At 39.7% G+C, this 22,213-nt stretch overlaps 1 protein-coding gene across 1 annotated transcript in view; it reads left to right on the forward strand.

Moving 5' to 3' along the window:
- LOC126355136 (caspase-2) overlaps positions 1-22,213 on the forward strand; it is an 85,747-nt gene that overhangs the window by 44,246 nt on the left and 19,288 nt on the right. Inside the window, exon 5 of the mRNA XM_050005318.1 lies at positions 19,940-20,113. Within this exon, the coding sequence (XP_049861275.1) occupies positions 19,940-20,113 (174 nt within the window). The remainder of the gene's footprint in view (positions 1-19,939; positions 20,114-22,213) is intronic.

The following is a 22,213-nucleotide window of genomic DNA, read 5'->3' on the forward strand; positions in this document are numbered from 1 at the left end:
TGGCAGGAGGAACAAGACTTCTGGTCAGGTGACTACAGGGTTATAAACACAAAATCAAATAGGGGTAATGCAGGAGTAGGTTTAATAATGAATAGGAAAATAGGAATGCGGGTAAGCTACTACAAACAGCATAGTGAACGCATTATTGTGGCCAAGATAGATACGAAGACCACACCTACTACAGTAGTACAAGTTTATATGCCAACTAGCTCTGCAAATGACGAAGGAATTGAAGAAGTGTATGATGAAATAAAAGAAATTATTCAGATAGTGAAGGGAGACGAAAATTTAATAGTCATGGGTGACTGGAATTCGGTAATAGGAAAAGGGAGAGAAGGAAACGTAGTAGGTGGAAATGGACTGGGGCAAAGAAATGAAAGAGGAAGCCGCCTGGTAGAATTTTGCACAGAGCACAACTTAATCATAGCTAACACTTGGTTTCAGAATCATGAAAGGAGGTTGTATACATGGTAGAACTGTGGAGATACTATAAGGTATCAGATAGATTATATAATGGTAAGACAGAGATTTAGGAACCAGGTTTTAAATTGTAAGACATTTCCAGGGGCAGATGTGGACTCTGACTACAATCTATTGGTTATGACCTGTAGATTAAAACTAAAGAAACTACAAAACGGTGGGAATTTAAGGAGATGGGACCTGGATAACCTAAAAGAACCAGAGGTTGTGCAGAGTTTCAGGGAGAGCATAAGGGAGCAATTGACAGGAATGGGGGAAAGAAATACGGTGGAAGAAGAATGGGTAGCTTTGAGGAATGAAGTAGTGGAGGCAGCAGAGGATAAAGTAGGTAAAAAGACAAGGGCTATTAGAAATCCTTGGGTAACAGAAGAAATATTGAATTTAATTGATGAAAGGAGAAAATATAAAAATGCAGTAAATGAAGCAGGAAAAAAGGAATACAGACGTCTCAAAAATGAGATCGTCAGGAAGTGCAAAATGGCTAAGCAGGCATGGCTAGAGGAGAAATCTAAGGATGCAGAGGTTTATCTCACTAGGGGTAAGGTAGATACTGCCTACAGGAAAATTAAAGAGACCTTTGGAGATAAGAGAACCACTTGTATGAACATCAAGAGCTCAGATGGAAACCCAGTTCTAAGCAAAGAAGGGAAAGCAGAAAGGTGGAAGGAGTATATAGAAGGTCTGTACAAGGGTGATGTTCTTGAGGACAATATTATGGAAATGGAAGAGGATGTAGATGAAGATGAAATGGGAGATACGATATTGCATGGAGAGTTTGACAGAGCACTGAAAGACCTGAGTCAAAACAAGGCCCCCGGAGTAGACAACATTCCATTGGAACTACTGATGGCCTTGGGAGAGCCAGTCCTGACAAAACTCTACCTTCTGGTGAGCGAGATGTATGAGACAGGCGAAATACCCTAAGACTTCAAGAAGAATATAATAATTCCAATCCTAAAGAAAGCAGGTGTTGACAGATGTGAAAATTACCGAACTATCAGTTTAATAAGTCACAGCTGCAAAATACTAACGCAAATTCTTTACAGACGAATGGAAAAACTAGGAGAAGCCGACCTTGGGGAAGATCAGTTTGGATTCCGTAGAAATGTTGGAACACGTGAGGCAATACTGTCCCTACGACTTACCTTAGAAGCTAGAATAAGGAAGGACAAACCTATGTTTCTAGCATTTGTAGACTTAGACAAAGCTTTTGACAATGTTGACTGGAATACTCTCTTTCAAATTCTGAAGGTAGCAGGGGTAAAATACAGGGAGCGAAGGGCTATTTACAATTTATACAGAAACCAGATGGCAGTTACAAGAGTCGAGGGACATGAAAGGGAAGCAGTGGTCAGGAAGGGAGTGAGACAGGGTGTAGTCTCTCCCCGATGTTATTCAATCTGTATATTGAGCAAGCAGTGAAGGAAACAAAAGAAAAATTTGGAGTAGGTATTAAAATTCATGGAGAAGAAATAAAAATGTTGAGGTTCGCCAATGACATCGTAATTCTGTCAGAGACAGCAAAGGACTTGGAAGAGCAGTTGAACGGAATGGATAGTGTCTTGAAAGGAGGATATAAGATGAACATCAACGAAAGCAAAACGAGGATAATGGAATGTAGTCGCAATAAGTCGGGTGATGCTGAGGGAATTAGATTAGGAAATGAGACACTTGAAGTAGTAAAGGAGTTTTGCTATTTGGGAAGCAAAATAACTGATGATGGTCGAAGTAGAGAGGATATAAAATGTAGACTGGCAATGGCAAGGAAAGCGTTTCTGAAGAAGAGAAATTTTTTAACATCGAGTATACATTTAAGTGCCAGGAAGTCATTTCTGAAAGTATTTGTGTGGAGTGTAGCCATGTATGGAAGTGAAATACGGACGATAAATAGTTTGGACAAGAAGAGAATAGAAGCTTTCGAAATGTGGTGTTACGGAAGAATGCTGAAGATTAGATGGGTAGATCACATAATTAATGAGGAAGTATTGAATAGGATTGGGGAGAAGAGAAGTTTGTGGCACAACTTGACCAGAAGAAGGGATCGGTTGGTAGGACTTGTTCTGAGGCATCAAGGGATCACCAATTTAGTATTGGAGGGCAGCATGGAGGGTAAAAATCGTAGAGGGAGACCAAGAGATGACTACACTAAGCAGATTCAGAAGGATATAGGTTGCAGTAGGTATTGGGAGATGATGAAGCCTGCACAAGATAGGGTAGCATGGAGAGCTGCATCAAACCAGTCTCAGGACTGGAGACCACAACAACACATCAGCTGCTTGCTCACGAGGGAGATTACCCATCATCTTCTCCCCGATGTATCACCTGTAATGGTGACCATGCCACCTCATCCTGTGAATTTTCCCATGTATCTCGAGGAGCGGGCTGTCCAGCAGATCTGGAGAAGGAACAAGTACCCTATCTTGTCACTCACAATTTGCTGGCTAGTCAAAAGCCCTATATTTTACCATCCAGCATTATAGTACTGTTCTTGCAATGCCACGTCGACTTGTAATCTCCAGTACAGTACTGCAGTTGTGAAATCACACAGTATCAAGGTATCACCCCTGTCTTCTTCTCCTACAGCCACACAACAAGCCACCAAATCATCACCCTCGGTGTAGAAATCAACTGTTACACAGGCTGCTGGCCAGAAAGGACAAAAGGAATATTCCCGTGAAGACTTTTTATGTCCGTCCTGCCTACAAATGTGTAAGTCTTCATCTACCAACCTTAAGCGTCCTAAGAAATCTGACAAAGACAAATGGTCTTCTCCTCCCCAGATAAAGAGATTCTCTTCAACATTGTCACATCATGATAACCTCACTGGCCGACCTCCATTTTGATGATGCACAGCGCCTACCATTCTTCTGCCCTGAAATCCACAGGCTGATCCAGGGAGAATGCTGACGCGTCTGTAGATTTCGTGGAACGGGATCCTGCAGCCTTTGCACCCTGTAGAAGTAAGTCTTCGAAGGCTGGCATTCAGCAGCTGCTGAGATGACTACCCATTGTTTGTTCCCTCCTCCCCATTCTTCATTATTATTTTTCTCCAATGGAACATTTGTGGCGTTAGATTCAACATGGAGGAATTACAGCTGCTTTTGACATTGCAATGTCCTGTTGTTTTCTGCCTCTAAGAAATAAAATTGCATCCTCGCAACTGCTTTGACCTCTCCGTTTCCTTCTGATCCGCTTTGACCTTTCCCTGCCTCCCCCCTCCCATCACCCTTCCCCCTACCTCACCTCCCCCCCTACCACCTCCGCTGAGGATGGCATTCAATGGCAATGGGGGAGTCATGCTGCTCATTCAAGATGATGTTCACAGCACAGACAAACATATCACTGAACATCTGACTGCAAGCTGTTGCAGTCGTATTTTCCTCCTCATTTCACCTTTTCTCTTTGTAACGTTTATATCCCTCCATCATTTGCTGTAACCATGGTGGACTTACTCCAGATTATTAGTCAGCTGCCTCACCCCTTTTAGCTGCTTGGCAATCCTCTTCGACGCTCTTCATAATCTTGTCCGATGGGTTCCCACTTGGCTGACCTTCTCAATCAACTCAACTCCATGTGTCTTACCACTGGAGCACCCACATTCCTTTCAGACTCCACACACACCTATTCACATTTGGACCTCTCTTTCTGCACTGCCCAGCTTGCTTGTTGTCTCGAGTGGTCCATCCTTTCTGACACACTCTTGAGCGACCATTTCCCGTGTGCTATCCTAAACCCAACTGGAAGCTTTCTAAGGCTGACTGAAGTCTTTACTCCTCCCTGGCGACCTTCAACAAACAACTTTTCCCCATTCGTGATGGCTGGATATAGTGCCTTATGAACATTATCCTTACCACTGCAGAACATTCCATAACCCACACTTCATCTTTACCTAGCATTGTCATAGTCTCCTGCTGGACTGAGGTGTGTCACGATTCAATTCCTGCATGGAGATTTGCTCTCAGTGTTTTTAACTGGCATCCTACAGTGTGTGTTCATTATCGTCACATTCTTGGAGATAGCAAAAAATCTAACCAGATTTCATTTAACAGTTCCTTTAACAGTTCTAATTCCTCTTCCGTCTTGTAGGGCAACCTCCATCAGATCTCTGGGACCAAGGTCCACTCCCCAATTTCCAGCCTGACCATGACAATGATGTCATTTTGGACACCACTGTTATCTCCAGCACCCAAGGTTGCCATTTTGTGGAGATTTCGAGCTCCACCTACTGTTACCCAGCCTTCCTTCCTTGGAAATGACTGGAGAAGGCTCATGTGACACCTTTTTCCTCTCAGAATCATGAATGTTACTTAGCCGCTTTTACTAGGAGAGACCTAAACCACCACCCCAGGGCTGGACGGTGTTCACATTCAGATTATGCAGCACCTTTCTCATGCAGGCAACAACTTCCTCCTTTGTACGTACAATCACATTTAGACAGATGTCACATTTCCTAGTTACTGGCACGAAGCCACTGTCATACCCATACCTATGCCCAGTAAGGATAAATCCCTTTCTTCTAGCTACTGCCCCATTTCTCTCACAAGCTGTGTATGCAACTTGAAGGAACATATGATTCATAGCCAGCTCCTATGGTGGCTTCAGTCTCACAATCTACTAATGACTACACAATGAGGATTTCGAATGGGCTGATGTGTAGTTGACCATCTCGTCACATTGTCAACTCATGTCATGAACAGTTTTCTGTGGAAATACCAGTGTGTGGCCATGTTTTTTTATTTGGAAAAAGCCTACATCATCTGATAGAGGACTAGTATCTTCCGTACTCTCTACATCTGGGGCTTCCAAGTTCACTGCCCCATTTCCTTCAGGAATTTTTAAAAAACTGAGTTTTCAATGTATGTATTGGTTTGGTCTTGTCAGACACCCTTATCCAGGAGAATGGGCTGCCTCAAGGCTCCATCCTGAGTGTCGCCCTCTCTGTTATCACCATTAATCCTATTATGGACTGTCTCCCATCAGTAATCTCTGGTTCTTTTGACTTCACAATATATTGCAGTCTTTCTTGGACTTGTCTTCTTGAACATTATCTTCAGTGATGTATTGATTGTCGTGTCTCGTGGAGAATTGACAATGGCTTTCACTTTTCCATTGACAAAACTGTTTATGAATTTCTGGTGGCACAATGGGTTACTTTAATCATCTTTACACCTTGATCCTATCACTCTTCTGTTCACTGAAACTATGAAATTCGTGGTGCTCATGCTTGATAGGAAACTTTCTTGGTCCTCCCACATATCTTACCTGGCCACACGCTGTACTCAGTTCCTCAATGTCCTAAGCAGTACTTCCTGGGGAGCGGATTTGATCACCCTCATCCATTTGTACCAATCCCTAGTTTGTTCAAAATTGGACTATGGGTGTTTCGTTTATTCCTCTGCACATCTGTTCATCTTATGCTATCTTAACTCAGTCGCTCGTCATGGAATATGTTTGGCCACTGGTACCTTCTCCACTAACCCAGTCGAGAGTCTCTGTGAAGAAGCTGCTGAACTACCACTGTCATACCAGCGTGATGCCCTCCACAGTGAATATGCATGCCATTTGTCTGCTGTGCTTGATCACCTATCCTATGTCCTCTTTTGCAATTACTCCTGTGACCACCAGAATGAGGCATGCCCATCTTTTCTGTTACCTCCCGGAGTTTGCTTTCGGCTAATGCTCTGGAAGCTTAATTTCATGTTACCTGCCATATTCCCGATAGTCACTGCCTTGGCTTTGTGTGGTGGCCTGTGTTTATCTTGGACTTCATTCACTTCCTAAGGACACTATCCCAGATTCGATCTATCACTGAAGCTTCTCGACCTTCGCACACAATGTAGCGACAGTGCCCTCATGTGTACTGATGGATCTGAGACTAATCATGGTGACGGGTGTGCCTTTGTCATTGGCACCGACCATTTTTAGTACTGACTTCCAGAACACTGCTATATTTTTACAGCATAGCTCTTCGCCCTCTGTCAGGCCAGCTAGTGCATCCAGCAACACAGACTTTTTTAACTGTGTCATCTGCTCCAACTCTCTCAGTGCCATCCAGAAACTGTGTGCTGTACACTGTCCTCCTACCTTGACATGCTAGGCTCTTCTATCCCTTTGGATGATCTGCATTTTGCCATCTGTTAGCAGGTGGTGTCACTTTGGTGTCATCATTGGTCTTCTCTTCGCTGGAACAAGCTCCGGAGCATTAAACATATCCCAGTGGCTTGGCCGACCTCCTCGTGGCCCCTTTGTCATGATTTTCAGCCATCACCATTTGTTATGTGGTGTTCCTTCCCCACTTTCTGCTCATTGTCATCAACCTTTGACAGTTTGCCATTTCCTGAACGAATGCCCTTTTAACTGCTATGTTCCAGTGTACGTTTGCCGTCTGAGTTCTTGCTCATTTTAGTGAAACACACAGGCAGTTGACTGTGTTTTACTTTTTATCCATTTTATCCAAATGGAAAATGACATTAATCTCTGGTTCAGAAAATTCACCGTCTCTATAGTGTATTTTGTGGATTTTTTTCCAAGGGGAGGTCCTTGTTCCTAGCTTTCTTTTCTTCCATCAAATGGGCTTAACATGAAGTCACTTTTAACTTCTTTTATTTATCAGTGTTCTAAGGTTATGGCATGGCTGCTTTTGACCTTGCGATGAAGCAAGCTGGGATATTTTTACTTCCCCTTGTGATGCCATTCCCTACTTTTTATTTCTTTGTTTGTTGTCCTCAGTGTTGACGTACTGCATTGTGAGACTGGCTGAAAATTGGAGTGTGGAAGTACAACACTGATTACTTTAAATAATGTAGCCAACAGGTGCATAGTTTCATTTCACAGTAGTTTACTTTCACTGTTCACAACCCCCCCAATAATACACAGTTATATATGGCCAGTGCATTGTTGTTCAACTTTTGGTAAGCCTCATTAACAGGTTGCAGGTGAACATCCACATACTGCAACAATACTTTCCTGTTGATCATCTACATGCAGTAAAAACCTAAACACAAAGTTCGCAGTTCTTGAAGAATAGAAAGGTACGTACAGAGCAGACACTGTCATTGTTTTAACACACGGCGTAATTGTGTAACACTTATTTCACAGTTAAGTAGGAGCATTGTTGTTGTTCTAACCAACACAGGTTTATAGTCTGAAACTCGGCTGTGAACTGACTGTCTTGGGGCCAAAAACCAGGTCCTTATATAACTTTACAATAATTGGCACTGAACTTACACGTTGATCAAAGTTAAATTTACAGAAATTACAATTATAAGTTAACTCATTAAATTAACTGAATACATCAAAACATTGGTTGTTTTTAACAGTTTCTTCTACTGCAAGAGTTATGCCAAATTATTTGTTTAAATCATGAAATTAACAAATGTAAGTATGCAAACAATACTTTTGACAAAACGGTTAATTACTTTGGAATTAATTAAGAGCTGGTTTTGGTAACATGTGTCCAATTAGTGTCAAATAGATACTTTAAGAATTCTAGCATTTTCTTTTCAAAATGTTTACAACTATTACAGAATTTATATTTGTTTATATGTCAGCAATAGAATTTAAGTTACGAAACAATGACTGATTTCACACTATAATGAAAGATACTAACTAGGAATGATCAAAATAAATTAGAAAATGAATTAGATACAGAAAACTAAGCACAAAATTAGATTTGGTGTTGTATTCTTTAAAACTGAGGGCCAACTTTTCTCTTTTATTAAAATGCAGATTATACTCATATATGTTAATAGTAATTAATTAAAAAATGAAACAGTGAATTTTAAGGAGGCAGATGGCAAAACAAGACGGGACGTAAAAATATCCCAGATCGCTACGTCACATCCTCTTGTTTTGCAATCTGCCTCCTTAATTTCGTTTTTTCACTTTTAACATATGTGAGTGTAATCTGCATTTTCATGAAAGAGAAAGGTTGGCCCTCAGTTTTAAAGAATATAACACAAGATCTAATTTTGTGCTTAGTTTTATGTATGTAATTGAATTTCTAATTTATTTTGACTGTTCCTAGTTAATAGTTTCATTATAATGTGAAATCAGTGATTGTTTCATAACTTAAATTCTATTGTTGATGTATAAACAAATATAAATTCTGTACTAATTGTAAACATTTAGAGGAGCAACTAATTGTATTCTTAAAAGATCTATTTGGCTCTATACGAAAAAAATGTTAGCAAAACCAGCCCATAATTAATTCGATAGTAATTAATAGTTTTGTAAAAAGTATTGTTTGCATAACTATATATTTTAACATAATGATTTAAACAAATAATTCAGTCTAACTCTTGCAGTAGAAGAAAAGCTTAAAAAGAACCAATTTTTTCGATGTATTCAGTTAATTTAATGAGTTAAGTTTTAATCATAATTTCTGTAAATTATACACTCCTGGAAATGGAAAAAAGAACACATTGACACCGGTGTGTCAGACCCACCATACTTGCTCCGGGCACTGCGAGAGGGCTGTACAAGCAATGATCACACACACGGCACAGCGGACACACCAGGAACCGCGGTGTTGGCCGTCGAATGGCGCTAGCTGCGCAGCATTTGTGCACCGCCGCCGTCAGTGTCAGCCAGTTTGCCGTGGCATACGGAGCTCCATCGCAGTCTTTAACACTGGTAGCATGCCGCGACAGCGTGGACGTAACCGTATGTGCAGTTGACGGACTTTGAGCGAGGGCGTATAGTGGGCATGCGGGAGGCCGGGTGGACGTACCGCCGAATTGCTCAACACGTGGGGCGGAGGTCTCCACAGTAGATCGATGTTGTCGCCAGTGGTCGGCGGAAGGTGCACGTGCCCGTCGACCTGGGACCGGCTCTCAGCGACGCACGGATGCACGCCAAGACCGTAGGATCCTACACAGTGCCGTAGGGGACCGCACCGCCACTTCCCAGCAAATTAGGGACACTGTTGCTCCTGGGTTATCGGCGAGGACCATTCGCAACCGTCTCCATGAAGCTGGGCTACGGTCCCGCACACCGTTAGGACGTCTTCCGCTCACGCCCCAACATCGTGCAGCCCGCCTCCAGTGGTGTCGCGACAGGCGTGAATGGAGGGACGAATGGAGACGTGTCATCTTCAGCGATGAGAGTCGCTTCTGCCTTGGTGCCAATGATGGTCGTACGCGTGTTTGGCGCCGTGCAGGTGAGCGCCACAATCACGACTGCATACAACCGAGGCACACAGGGCCAACACCCGGCATCATGGTGTGGGGAGCGATCTCCTACACTGGCCGTACACCTCTGGTGATCATCGAGGGGACATTGAATAGTGCACGGTACATCCAAACCATCATCGAACCCTTCGTTCTACCATTCCTAGACCGGCAAGGGAACTTGCTGTTCCAACAGGACAATGCACGTCCGCATGTATCCCGTGCCACCCAACATGCTCTAGAAGGTGTAAGTCAACTACCCTGGCCAGCAAGATCTCCGGATCTGTCCCCCATTGAGCATGTTTGGGACTGGATGAAGCGTCGTCTCACGCGGTCTGCACGTCCAGCACAAACGCTGGTCCAACTGAGGCACCAGGTGGAAATGGCATGGCAAGCCGTTCCACAGGACTACATCCAGCATCTCTACGATTGTCTCCATGGGAGAATAGCAGCCTGCATTGCTGCGAAAGGTGTATATACACTGTACTAGTGCCGACATTGTGCATGCTCTGTTGCCTGTGTCTATGTGCCTGTGGTTCTGTCAGTGTGATCATGTGATGTATCTGACCCCAGGAATGTGTCAATAAAGTTCCCCTTCCTGGGACAATGAATTCACGGTGTTCTTATTTCAATTTCCAGGAGTGTAATTCAAACAATGTGTAGTTTCAGTATCTATTATTGTGAGAATATATAAGGGCCCAATTTTTGGTCCAGAGACAGTTGGTCCACAGCCAAGTTTCATACAAGAAACCTGTGTTGGTTAGATCAACAACAATGCATCAACTGAACTGTGAAATAAGTGTAATACAATTAGGCCGTTTGTTAAAAGAATGACAATGTCTGATCCATACATACCTTTTTATTCTTCAAGAAATGTGAACTATGTGATTAGGCTATTATTGCTAGTATATGTTCAACAGTAAACTATTGTAGCAGTATGTGGATGCTCACCTGCAACCTATTAATGACGTTTATCAAAAGTTAAACAATGGTGCACTGGCCATAAAACTGTATTATTAGGGGGTTGTAAACAGTGAAAGTAAAGTACTGTGAAATCCAAATGTCCACCTGTTGGCTACTGTTGTACTTCCACAACCCATTTTACAGCCAGCGTAGTAATGCAGTTGGTTGACACCGAGGACAACAAACAAAGAAAACAAGAAGATGAACCGCCACAATCTCTGTTATGGTAGCATCCCCACCCCCCCCACACACGCACACGCTTTTTTCCGTTACCAAATTAACTATTCCTTGTGCCTCAGGATTTGTACTAACAAACAAATTTGGATTAGTCAGCTTTTGTCATAACTTTTCTTGTCTCCCCAGTTCTATTCAGTATCTCCTCATTAGTTACTTAATCTACCTGTCTAATCTTCAGCATTCTTCTGTAGCGCCCCTTTTCAAAAGCTTTTATTCTGTTGTTGTCTCTTCGGCTCATCATCCACATTTCACTTCTGTGTAAGACTGCACTCCCCATTAATGCTTCCTGAAAAGACTTTCTAAAGTGATCCCTAGACATCAGTAATATTGTGCAATATTATTGATGTTCTACCTACACCTATAATGTTTGCCTGCTTTATTTTGTCATTGATAATCCTCAGTGTCGACGTACTGCATTGTTATACTGGCTGAAAAAATGGGGGGTGGAAGATCAACACTGACTACTGTAAATGATGTAGCCGATAGTTACACAATTGCGTTTCATAGTTCTTTACTCTCACTGTTAGCAACTCCCCAATATTACACAGATATATGGCGAGGTCACTATTGATAAATTTTTATAAGTGTCATTAATAGCTTGCAGGCAAATATCAGCATACTGTTACAGTAGTTTACCATTGAACATCTATGAACAGTAAAAACCTAACTACAAAATTCTTCCAGAATTATATGGTACATGTGACACTATTAAGCAGACACTGTCATTATTTTAACACACAGATTATTTGTGTTGCACTAATCCCACTGTTAAGTTAATGCATTATTGTTAGACTAACTGGTACAGACTTCCCGTCTGAATATCAGCTGTGGACTGATTGTCTTGGGACCAAAAATCAGCCCTTTATATATCCTCTCAACAATAGATACCGAAACTATACATTGTTCGATGTTTAATTTACAGAAATTATAATTAAAGCATAACTAATTCAATTAATGGAACACACAAAAATTATTTCTTTTTAATAGTTTCTTCTACCACAAAGGCTAAGCCAGATTATTTGTTTAAATAATGAAATTAACAGTTAGTTATACAAACAAAATTTTTGACAAACCTGGTAATTATTTTGGAATTAAATAAGGGCTGGCTTTGCTAATATGTTTTCGAATAGAGCCAAATAAATACTTTAAGAACCTAGTAGTTCTTCTTCCAAATGTTTATAATTACTACAGAATTTATATTTGTTTATAAGTCAACAATAGAATCTAAGTCACAAAACAATTACTTATTTCACCCCATAACAAAATATATTAGCGAGGAATAGTCAAAATAAATTAGGAAATTGATTACATACACAAAACTAAGCACAAAATTAGATGTGGTGCTATATTTCTTAATAATGATGGCCAACCTATATCTTTTATGGAAATGCAGATTATACTCATGTACATTAAAGGTAATTAGGCAAAAATGAAAATAAAATGAATTTAAGGAGGCAGATGGCAAAATGAGAGGAAGTAAAGAGACCCAAACTTGCTTTGTCACACACAGCTCAATGATATTGTGGTTCATAATGTTGACAATAAAGGTGCCGATGCTGTGATGATTGCTCTACTCTGTTGGAAACAAAAAAGTGGATGAAAAGATGAGTCCAGGAGCATCAAATACCATTCACAAAAACTGGGAGAATTGAGGTTGAATGAAAAAACAGATTTATCGTAACTTCTTATGTATTGATGTTCCAACATTTAATAAATTACTAGAAAAGATTGTCAACATACGTAGGCATCCCCATACAATGGCACTTGCAACCCTCCCTCCCACCCTCCCTTGGAATCTGGATTATCGTGTATTATTAAGTACAAAATTCTTACATACTTCTCGAAATGATTTCCCATGACTCTACTAAATTTGTCATTTAGCCAAATGTAGCAGTACGTGGCTGATCGCAATGAGACAATGCTGTGGCTTCAGCTATTGCTGTGTAATCATATTTTTGTTTTTTTAAGTAACAAAGTAATGTACCTGTTACAAATATTGAGTGGATAACCATGAGTCCCCTGGGATGTAATATTTGTTTTGTGTCATCTAAAAATGTAGTTCTTGTGGAATGATGCATCTCAGAACTCATCTAGATCAAAAGTGGCAATTTTAGAGTCTGGCTCCCCAACGCACCCAAGATACATTTCTGCAATGTGAGACCTTAACTTTTCCCGGCGAATTGAATGTTCAAATAACTTACGGGTTTGCTGCCGGGTGACATTGTCGAACACCACCGATATTGCGACAGGAGCACACCCTGCCATTCTCAAGGCACAAAGGCATCCTCCCCATGATTAAAAAACAAAATGCTATGATGAGAGATATAATTCTACCAGTTCAGTGTTTATCTATCTATTATGCTATGACATCTTCCCACTGAAAGGTCTTTCAAAGACTTCAAACTGGGAAAAATGAAGTGATCGTATGATATTGGTGGCTGGGAGTCCCCATCTAGGGAAGTTCGACCACCAAGTTGTAAATCCTTTAAGTTGACACCACATTGGGCAACTTGTGCGTCGATGATGATGGCAACAACACAACAACCAGTCCCTGAGTGGAGAAAATCTCTGACACAACCGGGAATCATATCTGAGCCTCCGACACAGCAGTCAGATGTGCTCACCACTCGATTAAGGGGGTGGACAGTTTACGGGAGGCAGTTTCAGTTTACAGTATCTGAGAAATAGTTAAGGAAATCTGTCATGCAATAATGCATGCCCTAAATGATTATATTCAGCGAGGTAATGTATACACACACATAAAGGTCTGTCTATAATTTTATTAATAATTTGGCACTTATTAATTTTTTAAAACTTCAGCATTTGTGGCCTTTCCTCATATTTTCTGAACAACAATTCTTATCATTCAGTCTCCAACTGTGTGTTTTTGTACTCATCTTCCCTTACATACCACAATACCAGCAATGATTCGTACATTTTGATGCACTCTAGTCAAAGTGCTGCTTGGTCTTGCTTGGAACTCATTTACAAAACCATGACAGCAACAAACAGTGAAGACACTGATATTCACAGTCTGGAGCATGCAAGAGACTGTCAAGGATATTGTCAATAAGACCTGCAGACGGTACAGTATTTCCCAACAATGCAATATATTTCAGATGTTTTTGATGTTCTCAATATTGTTGCAGAATCTCTCGATATCACTCCTACACATTGATCATTATTGTGTATCAGGAAATATTGCGCAGTATTTTGACTATTTAGGGGGAGGGGGAGGGGGTGCTTGACAATTAAATTTATATTGCATGTTAAATGTATTTCCCTTTTTCAAAAAGCTTGTCTTGCTGTCACCAGCCTGTGTGTTATATCCTCTTTACTTCTGACATCATCTGTTACTTTCCTGCCCAAATAGCACAACTTGTCTACTAATAATAGTGTGTCATTTTATAATCTAATTCTCCTAGCATTATCTGACTGGGTTTATTTATCTTGATCTTTGTCTTACAACCTGTAGGGCTTGAACAAAAATATGGAAACACCATGAGAAATGCATGCTTGTACATAAGTGCACATGCTGGCCAAGATTGCAGGTTGTGCTGTTATATTTGACAATGAACAGCATCTGTGGGAATGTCCTCAAAATGTTACAAGTGTGAGTCATGGGCAGAACAATGTCCTCTGTAGATTAAGCTACATGAATTCAAATGTGGGAAAACTTGTTGCTTGTACGATGGGTGCATCCATAACTGAGGTAGCCAAAGTGTCTAGTGTTTCAAGAGGCACCGCGTACAGGGAAAGCAGTAAAACGTCACCCACTAAGTCATAATGTGGATGAAAGTGTGTGTGTTGACCAATCGTTACAGTCGGTTATTGAAGAGTATTGTGTTGAAAAATAAAAGGACTACAGTTGCAAAAGTCACTGCATATCTGACTGCCACACACATGAACCCCATCAGCACCAAAACAACACGAAAGGAGCTGCAGGGAATTGAAGGGCAGACTGGAATCCAAAATAACTCGCAAGTAATGTGAATGCCCGTAACAGGGAAGGTGATGCTGAAGCCATAAGAGCAGTGTGGAGCAGTGGAAGAATGTCATTTGCTTGGATTGGTCTTGTTTCACACTGTTTCTAATTTCTGGCCAAGTTTATGTCCGAAGGCTAAACTGGTGAAGGTTTATTGATGATTTGAGCAGCCGTTTTGTGGTGCTCCTTGGGCCCACTTGGTTACTGTGCAGTGTCACATTACTGCCGAGAATTACATTACCACTGTTGTTGATGAGGTTCATCCCATGGTACAGTGTTTGTCCCCAGTGATGATGCTGTGTTCCAAGACAACAGGATGATGTCCACACAACTCACATCATCCAGTACCGGTTTTGTGAGCATGAGGATGAATTGTTGCATCTCTCCTGACCACCACTGTCATCAGATCTCAATATTGTTGAGCCTTTGTGATCTACTATTGAGAGAAGTGTGTGAGATAGCTATCCACCTCAATCATCATTATCTGAATTTGCCATTACTTTGCTGGAAGAGTGCTATAAGATCCTCGTGGAAACCATACAGGACCTGTATTTATCCATTCTGATATGTGGTATGTAACATACCACTTTGGTGAAGTGTTGCGTTGTACACCATTTATCAAGCTCACGAATGATGATTGTCACCATAAAAGTTATATTTAAGTAACAAGTTAGTACAGAATGCTGTATGGATTTTTTTCCCCTGAGCTTGTAATCTGCAGTTAAATGGACACAGCCCATCTGCAAGCTGAGTGGGTGATAGAAATGTTACTTCGCTTTGTGGTACCTACAGTTTGGACAGTTTATTCCATGTTGTTGACTCCTGCGTCAGAGGTACAGCGTGCTCCACAGGAGAAAGATATCAGTGACAATCACAATGATGTCACTGACTTCTGGAGAGTCTTCGATGTCATTCGTTAGCTGTCATTCGAGAGAGAATGAATGTCAATTACTACTGGACAAAATTTTGTTTAGCACATGTAATGATACAGCTCTGTTGTCATAAAGTATTGTATGAGGAGTTCAACTATTGTATCAAATAGTTCAGTGTATTCATATTAATGAAGAAGGCCTCTATGTCATTTATTGGAAAGTTGAGATTTATAATAGTCCTTTTCAACTTTCAGCTCAGAGGAAGTTGCAGGAAGATGTGGCGAAGATTACTTTCATGACGACATGCACAGTTATTCTGATTTTGCAGCTCAAACAAATAAGGTCAGAATTATTAATTACTGGCAACTGGAAATTTGTCCATGAGTGTATCATGTCCTGTCTCACATGAAGTGAGACTGAGTACAGAACCATAGCATTTCTGCCATATCAACAAAAGTCAACATCTAAAATTATGATGAAGTGCAAAAGCAGTTGATATCACTACCACATCAGAATTTTGAGATGATTAGAGTAGTCAGTGAGCAGTAATTAAACCCTTCAGTTGCAATTACGACAGAATTGTGGTAGTCCATGAGTCAGAAGATTGTTGTCTGTGACACCAGAAGGCTTTAGTTGTGTCAGTCCAGTGGTGACTTAACAGCAACCGTTGCAGATCACATCTGCAGCTTGTCAACTGACAGTATTGGCTTCAGCTGTACCCCAGCTTCCAGCCACACAGCATCAGTCCTGCAGCTTTCCAGTGGTATCTCAGCCTGACAAACTGTATTCAGTATTCAGTCACCATTGAAATGTCGTCATTGACTGTAGTAGTGCGGGTTAAACTGCGAGTGATTTGATAAGTGAAGTTTGTATGTGTTTTACAGTGCTGTATTCAACACTGTTAAAGTAATAGGTCAGGTTTAATTATGAATGTATTTTGCTGTTATTGTATGACAACGGTTACGAGAGATATGGATGTACCAGGGCGGTTTAAAACGTTTAATGCACAATTGAGTACTGATATAAAGAAAGCAAATGCAGATTTGCAGATTTCAAAAATGTACCAAGTGTTTGGTTAGACACTACTAATGTTATTATAAAAACCCAGGTGGATGAACTAACTACTAGAATAGACGGCCAGCATATTAAAATTGAGCTCCTATTTCTGAAATACAAACAATGAATACCAAATTCAAATAACATATAATTGCATCTCACAGAGAACACTTAGAGGTAATTGATAGCTTATCAAAATTATAATCTACCATTGTAATCATATTGAGGATGCTACATTTGTGTGTGTGTGTGTGTGTGTGTGTGTGTGTGTGTGTGTGTGTGTGTGTGAGAGAGAGAGAGAGAGAGAGAGAGAGAGAGAGAGAGAGAGAGAGAGAGAGAGAGAGAGACTCTGTGCATTCTACTGACAAAGGCTGTGGCCAAAAGCTATATGTGATTGTCTTTTAATTGTGTCTGCATGCAAATTGATGTGTCTTCTTTATGGCACATAGTAACTGTCTTTTCCTACATTGTTAATCTCTTATATTGTTATTCGGACTTTGCAGTTCAAATATGTGAGCTCATAATTATTAATGGTGACTGGAAATTTATCCATGAGTGTACCAACATCACATAACATATGAAATAGCACCTCATAAGGAGGGGGGCCCAGTGATGGGATCAACTTTTTGAGACCGTCTATACGGCAATGTAGATCATGATCCCAGTTATAACATCTTTTAACCATTTACTCTGGTGGGTCCTCCTTTGTGAGTTATTGACCAAAAAAAATGGAATTTTGCGTGATGCTCAGTAGCATTGAAAAAGCTGTGTCACATTGACTGTTTGTGTGGTATAATCGATAGGGTGAGGCTTTCATTTGCAGAAGTTCATGGGATTGAACATCGTCAGGTACTTTAAATTTCTTTTATTTTTCAGATTCAATTGAAATTACTTTGATCATTATTTTTATTCAAGTAATTGGTTTAAATGTAATTTTTTATTACTATTCCTTTGCCACACCATTTTAATCTTCGTATCAGCTTCTTGATTTGCTCTCTGTTTTACTTCCTATCATTATTTTTCTGCTACAAATCTTTGTTCATGTGATTTTAATTTATTTTACATATTAATTTCAATTCAAGTTGTTTTGTTTTTTGCCTTATTTTTCATCTATGTTATTGCATTAATTATTTCTGTTCTTCGTTTTGATTGAATTTTGTTTTACTTATAGTCCCTTATTTCATTCAAATCTTCGTCTGTGTTCATTTGTCCACTGTGGAGCAGGAAATTAGGCTATATATTAAATGTTTATACAACAATTACCATCCAAAGAAATGCACATCTCCCAACAAAAATACATTTTTGATGCCATTGCTCAGTCAGTATAAATATATATTTTCCTCTTTTGTTTTTTAACTGACAGCTCAACATTTTCAGATATTTTAATATTATGATAAACAAGTATAAATAAATTCAGATTCACGAACATTCCAAGTGGAGAAAGAATGATATAAAAGAATGAGTACAAATGAAAAATTTCAAATGATTATTAAAATTGTGTGACAAAGAAATAGACATCAAAAATTACATTTAAACCAGTTCATTAAATAAAAACAGTGTTCAAAGTCATTTTGGTAAAAAAATTTAAAAATTTAAAGCACCTGACAAGATTTGAATTCACAACTTCAGCTCATGAACACTGTACCCTACCTATTACACCAGTCAGTGTACAAAATTCTTTTCTTTTTAAGTTATTGAGTGTCACATAATTTTTTTTTTCATTACTCACAAACAAGAGCTTACCAGTGTGAATGACTGTAGGGTGTGATACCTGGGATTATAATCTACATCACCATATCGATGGTTTCAGAAACTCGATCTGAATGTGGGGACCTCTACGTGTCAGATGAAAGGAAACTGTTTTGATTGCCAACAGCTTTCCTATGCCAATTAGGCATGGTAATGTGTTGCATTTGTTGTCTTTCCATATTTTTGCACAACCTCTGTATTTTTAAGAGACTAACCATTCTCTTCAACTGACCTTCCTAGTCCTTGTCATCAGTAAACCTTAACATTTTAATTTTCCCTCCTGAACTATAATTCCTTTTCAGGTTTTTCTTTAGCTTCCATAATTGTTTGTTCATTACATGGACTGAATGTCATGGCAGATAGGCTACAGCCCTTGCTCACTCCCGCTCTGTTACTGCCTCCATTCCATGTCCTTTGACTCACACAACTTCTGTTTTGTTTCTGCACTAGGAGCAGAGAACCTTTAGCTTGCAGAGACTGTATTCCTGTCAACAATGTTGAAAGATCTTTCTAAACTACAAATAATATAAATGTATATTCGACTTTCTTCACTCTGTCTTCTAAGATTAGTCATAGCGTCAAGGTCAGCATTGCCTCTCATGTTCCTGCATTTCTCCAGAACTCAGATTTATCTTCCTTTGGGTTGGTTTGCAGTAGTATCTTTTAATTGTGACTTATGTTTAGGGATGATGGTGATAATACGAATACAAAATTTGCATGATTCAATGTTTCTTTTTAAATGCATCTTGCAATGTGCCATTACTTTTTATATAACAAAATGTAACAGAATACATGGCACTTGGTGATAAAAGTATTCCATTGAACTGTGTAATACACAAACGTGAAAACCAGCTTCCATCAATCCAAAATGTTGTGTAATGTAGAAATGTCATTACAGTTTTGCTGTTCTGTCTGCTGAACTACTATATTTTTAAAATTTCTTCCTTTCTTTCAGGCTGTCTGGTTCAGCAACCATATACAGAACATTTGAAGACAGTCTTGTTTGTAACTTAATCTTTTATTAATGGTGTGTTTTGCCTTCAACTTATCTTATAATGTTTCTTTGAAAACATTTTAAAAACCATAAAACGACTCTGTGCTAGACTGAAGCACTCATCAAATTGGGTGTCTGTGGGTTCATCTAATTTGACACATGCTTCAATCTAGCACAAAGCCATTTTATCATTTTTACAATGTTGTAAAAGCAAAATTAAAAAAAAAAGAAGTTGTTATAATCTGAACATGCCCCCTGAAAATGAAACATATCATTAATAAAGATTGAGTTACAACCAAGATTGTTTTTAATTTGAATAGTTTACTCTAATTATTTTGTTGTTTACACAATTCATGCACTACAGTATTTACTGTAGTTTTCAATCTGCCTGCTTTTCACATGTAATTTTATGTTGTATTATTCTTAATTACAGGTTTATACAATGCTCTCGCGTCCGAAGGGTTATGCTCTCATTATAAATAATATACAGTTCCTAGAAAATATTGAACCAGAAAGACGTGGAGCTGAAATTGATGAGAGGAACTTGAAAGACCTTCTGGAAGGTTTAGGGTATGATGTAACAATCTACAATGACCTGTGTTACAAGGTTAGTTCTATTGTTGAAAGACTCTGTCAACATCATCGTATTACTATTACTGCTACTGTGGCTCCTCCACCTCCTCCTCCTCTGTCTACTACTACTACTACTACTACTACAAATAATAATAATAATTGTTGTTGTTGTCTTCAGTCCTGAGACTGGTTTGATGCAGCTCTCCATGCTACTCTATCCTGTGCAAGCTGCTTCATCTCCCAGTACCTACTGCAACCTACATCCTTCTGAATCTGCTTAGTGTATTCATCTCTTGGTCTCCCTCTACGATTTTTACCCTCCACGCTGCCCTCCAATGCTAAATTTGTGATCTCTTAATGCCTCAAAACATGTCCTACCAACTGATCTCTTCTTCTAGTCAAGTTGTGTCACAAACTTCTCTTCTCCCCAATCCTATTCAATACCTCCTCATTAGTTACGTGATCTATCCACCTTATCTTCAGTATTCTTCTGTAGCACCACATTTCGAAAGCTTCTATTCTCTTCTTGTCCAAACTAGTTATTGTCCATGTTTCACTTCTATACATGGCTACACTCCAAACAAATACTTTCAGAAACGACTTCCTGATACATAAATCTATATTCGATGTTAACAAATTTCTCTTCTTCAGAAACGCTTTCCTTGCCATTGCCAGTCTACATTTTATATCCTCTCTACTTCGACCATCATCAGTTATTTTACTTCCTAAATAGCAAAACTCCTTTACTACTTTAAGTGTCTCATTTCCTAATCTAATTCCCACAGCATCACCCGATTTAATTTGACTGCATTCCATTATCCTCGTTTTGCTTTCGTTGATGTTCATCTTATATCCTCCTTTCAAGACACTGTCCATTCCGTTCAACTGCTCTTCCAAGTCCTTTGCCGTCTCTGACAGAATTACAATGTCATCGGCGAACCTCAAAGTTTTTACTTCTTCTCCATGAATTGTAATACCTACTCCAAATTTTTCTTTTGTTTCCTTTACTGCTTGCTCAATATACAGATTGAATAACATCGGGGAGAGGCTACAACCCTGTCTCACTCCTTTCCCAACCACTGCTTCCCTTTCATGCCCCTCGACTCTAATAACTGCCATCTGGTTTCTGTACAAATTGTAAATAGCCTTTCGCTCCCTGTATTTTACCCCTGCCACCTTCAGAATTTGAAAGAGAGTATTCCAGTCAACATTATCAAAAGCTTTCTCTAAGTCTACAAATGCTAGAAACGTAGGTTTGCCTTTTCTTAATCTTTCTTCTAAGATAAGTCGTAAGGTCAGTATTGCCTCACGTGTTCCAACATTTCTACGGAATCCAAACTGATCCTCCCCGAGGTCTGCATCTACCAGTTTTTCCATTCGTCTGTAAAGAATTCGCATTAGTATTTTGCAGCTGTTACTTATTAAACTGATAGTTCGGTAATTTTCACATCTGTCAGCACCTGCTTTCTTTGGGATTGGAATTATTATATTCTTCTTGAAGTCTTAGGGTATTTTGCCTGTCTCATACATCTTGCTCACCAGCTGCTAGAGTTTTGTCATGACTGGCTCTCCCAAGGCCATCAGTAGTTCTAATGGAATGTTGTCTACTCCGGGGGCCTTGTTTCGACTCAGGTCTTTCAGTGCTATAATAATAATGATAGGCCTGTGCTATGTTCTGCCAGTCATAAAAGGTGACGAAAAAAACAAACCACTAATAGGGCTAACCCCCCTTTTAGTGTGATTAGTTGGTTCAGGACAGAACTAATGAAGCCTCGAACAAGCGCTGTCGTGGTTGGGGACGACGCTTGAACCTTATGCCTGTCCACAATGGTAACGACACTGTAGCCACAAGGAAAATTATTTAAATCCAAATAGACGTGTTTTGCAGGGTATGCTTCCTGCAACAACTCTAGAAGGAAAACAAAGACAGAGGATGAGATGGTCAGATGAAGTTAACCGACACTTAGTGTTCTGTTATTACCAAGCAACAAACTTAGGAACCAACACAACTGGATACCGATCGCAAGTATACACACCATTTATTACCAGATACCCAGAATTAAAATTTTTAACAGAACAACGACTAGCTGATTAGATCCGTGTAATAACAAAAAATAACAGAATACCCGAGTCA

Source organism: Schistocerca gregaria, chromosome 3 (assembly GCF_023897955.1).
Source record: "Schistocerca gregaria isolate iqSchGreg1 chromosome 3, iqSchGreg1.2, whole genome shotgun sequence".
NCBI lineage: Eukaryota > Metazoa > Arthropoda > Insecta > Orthoptera > Acrididae > Schistocerca > Schistocerca gregaria.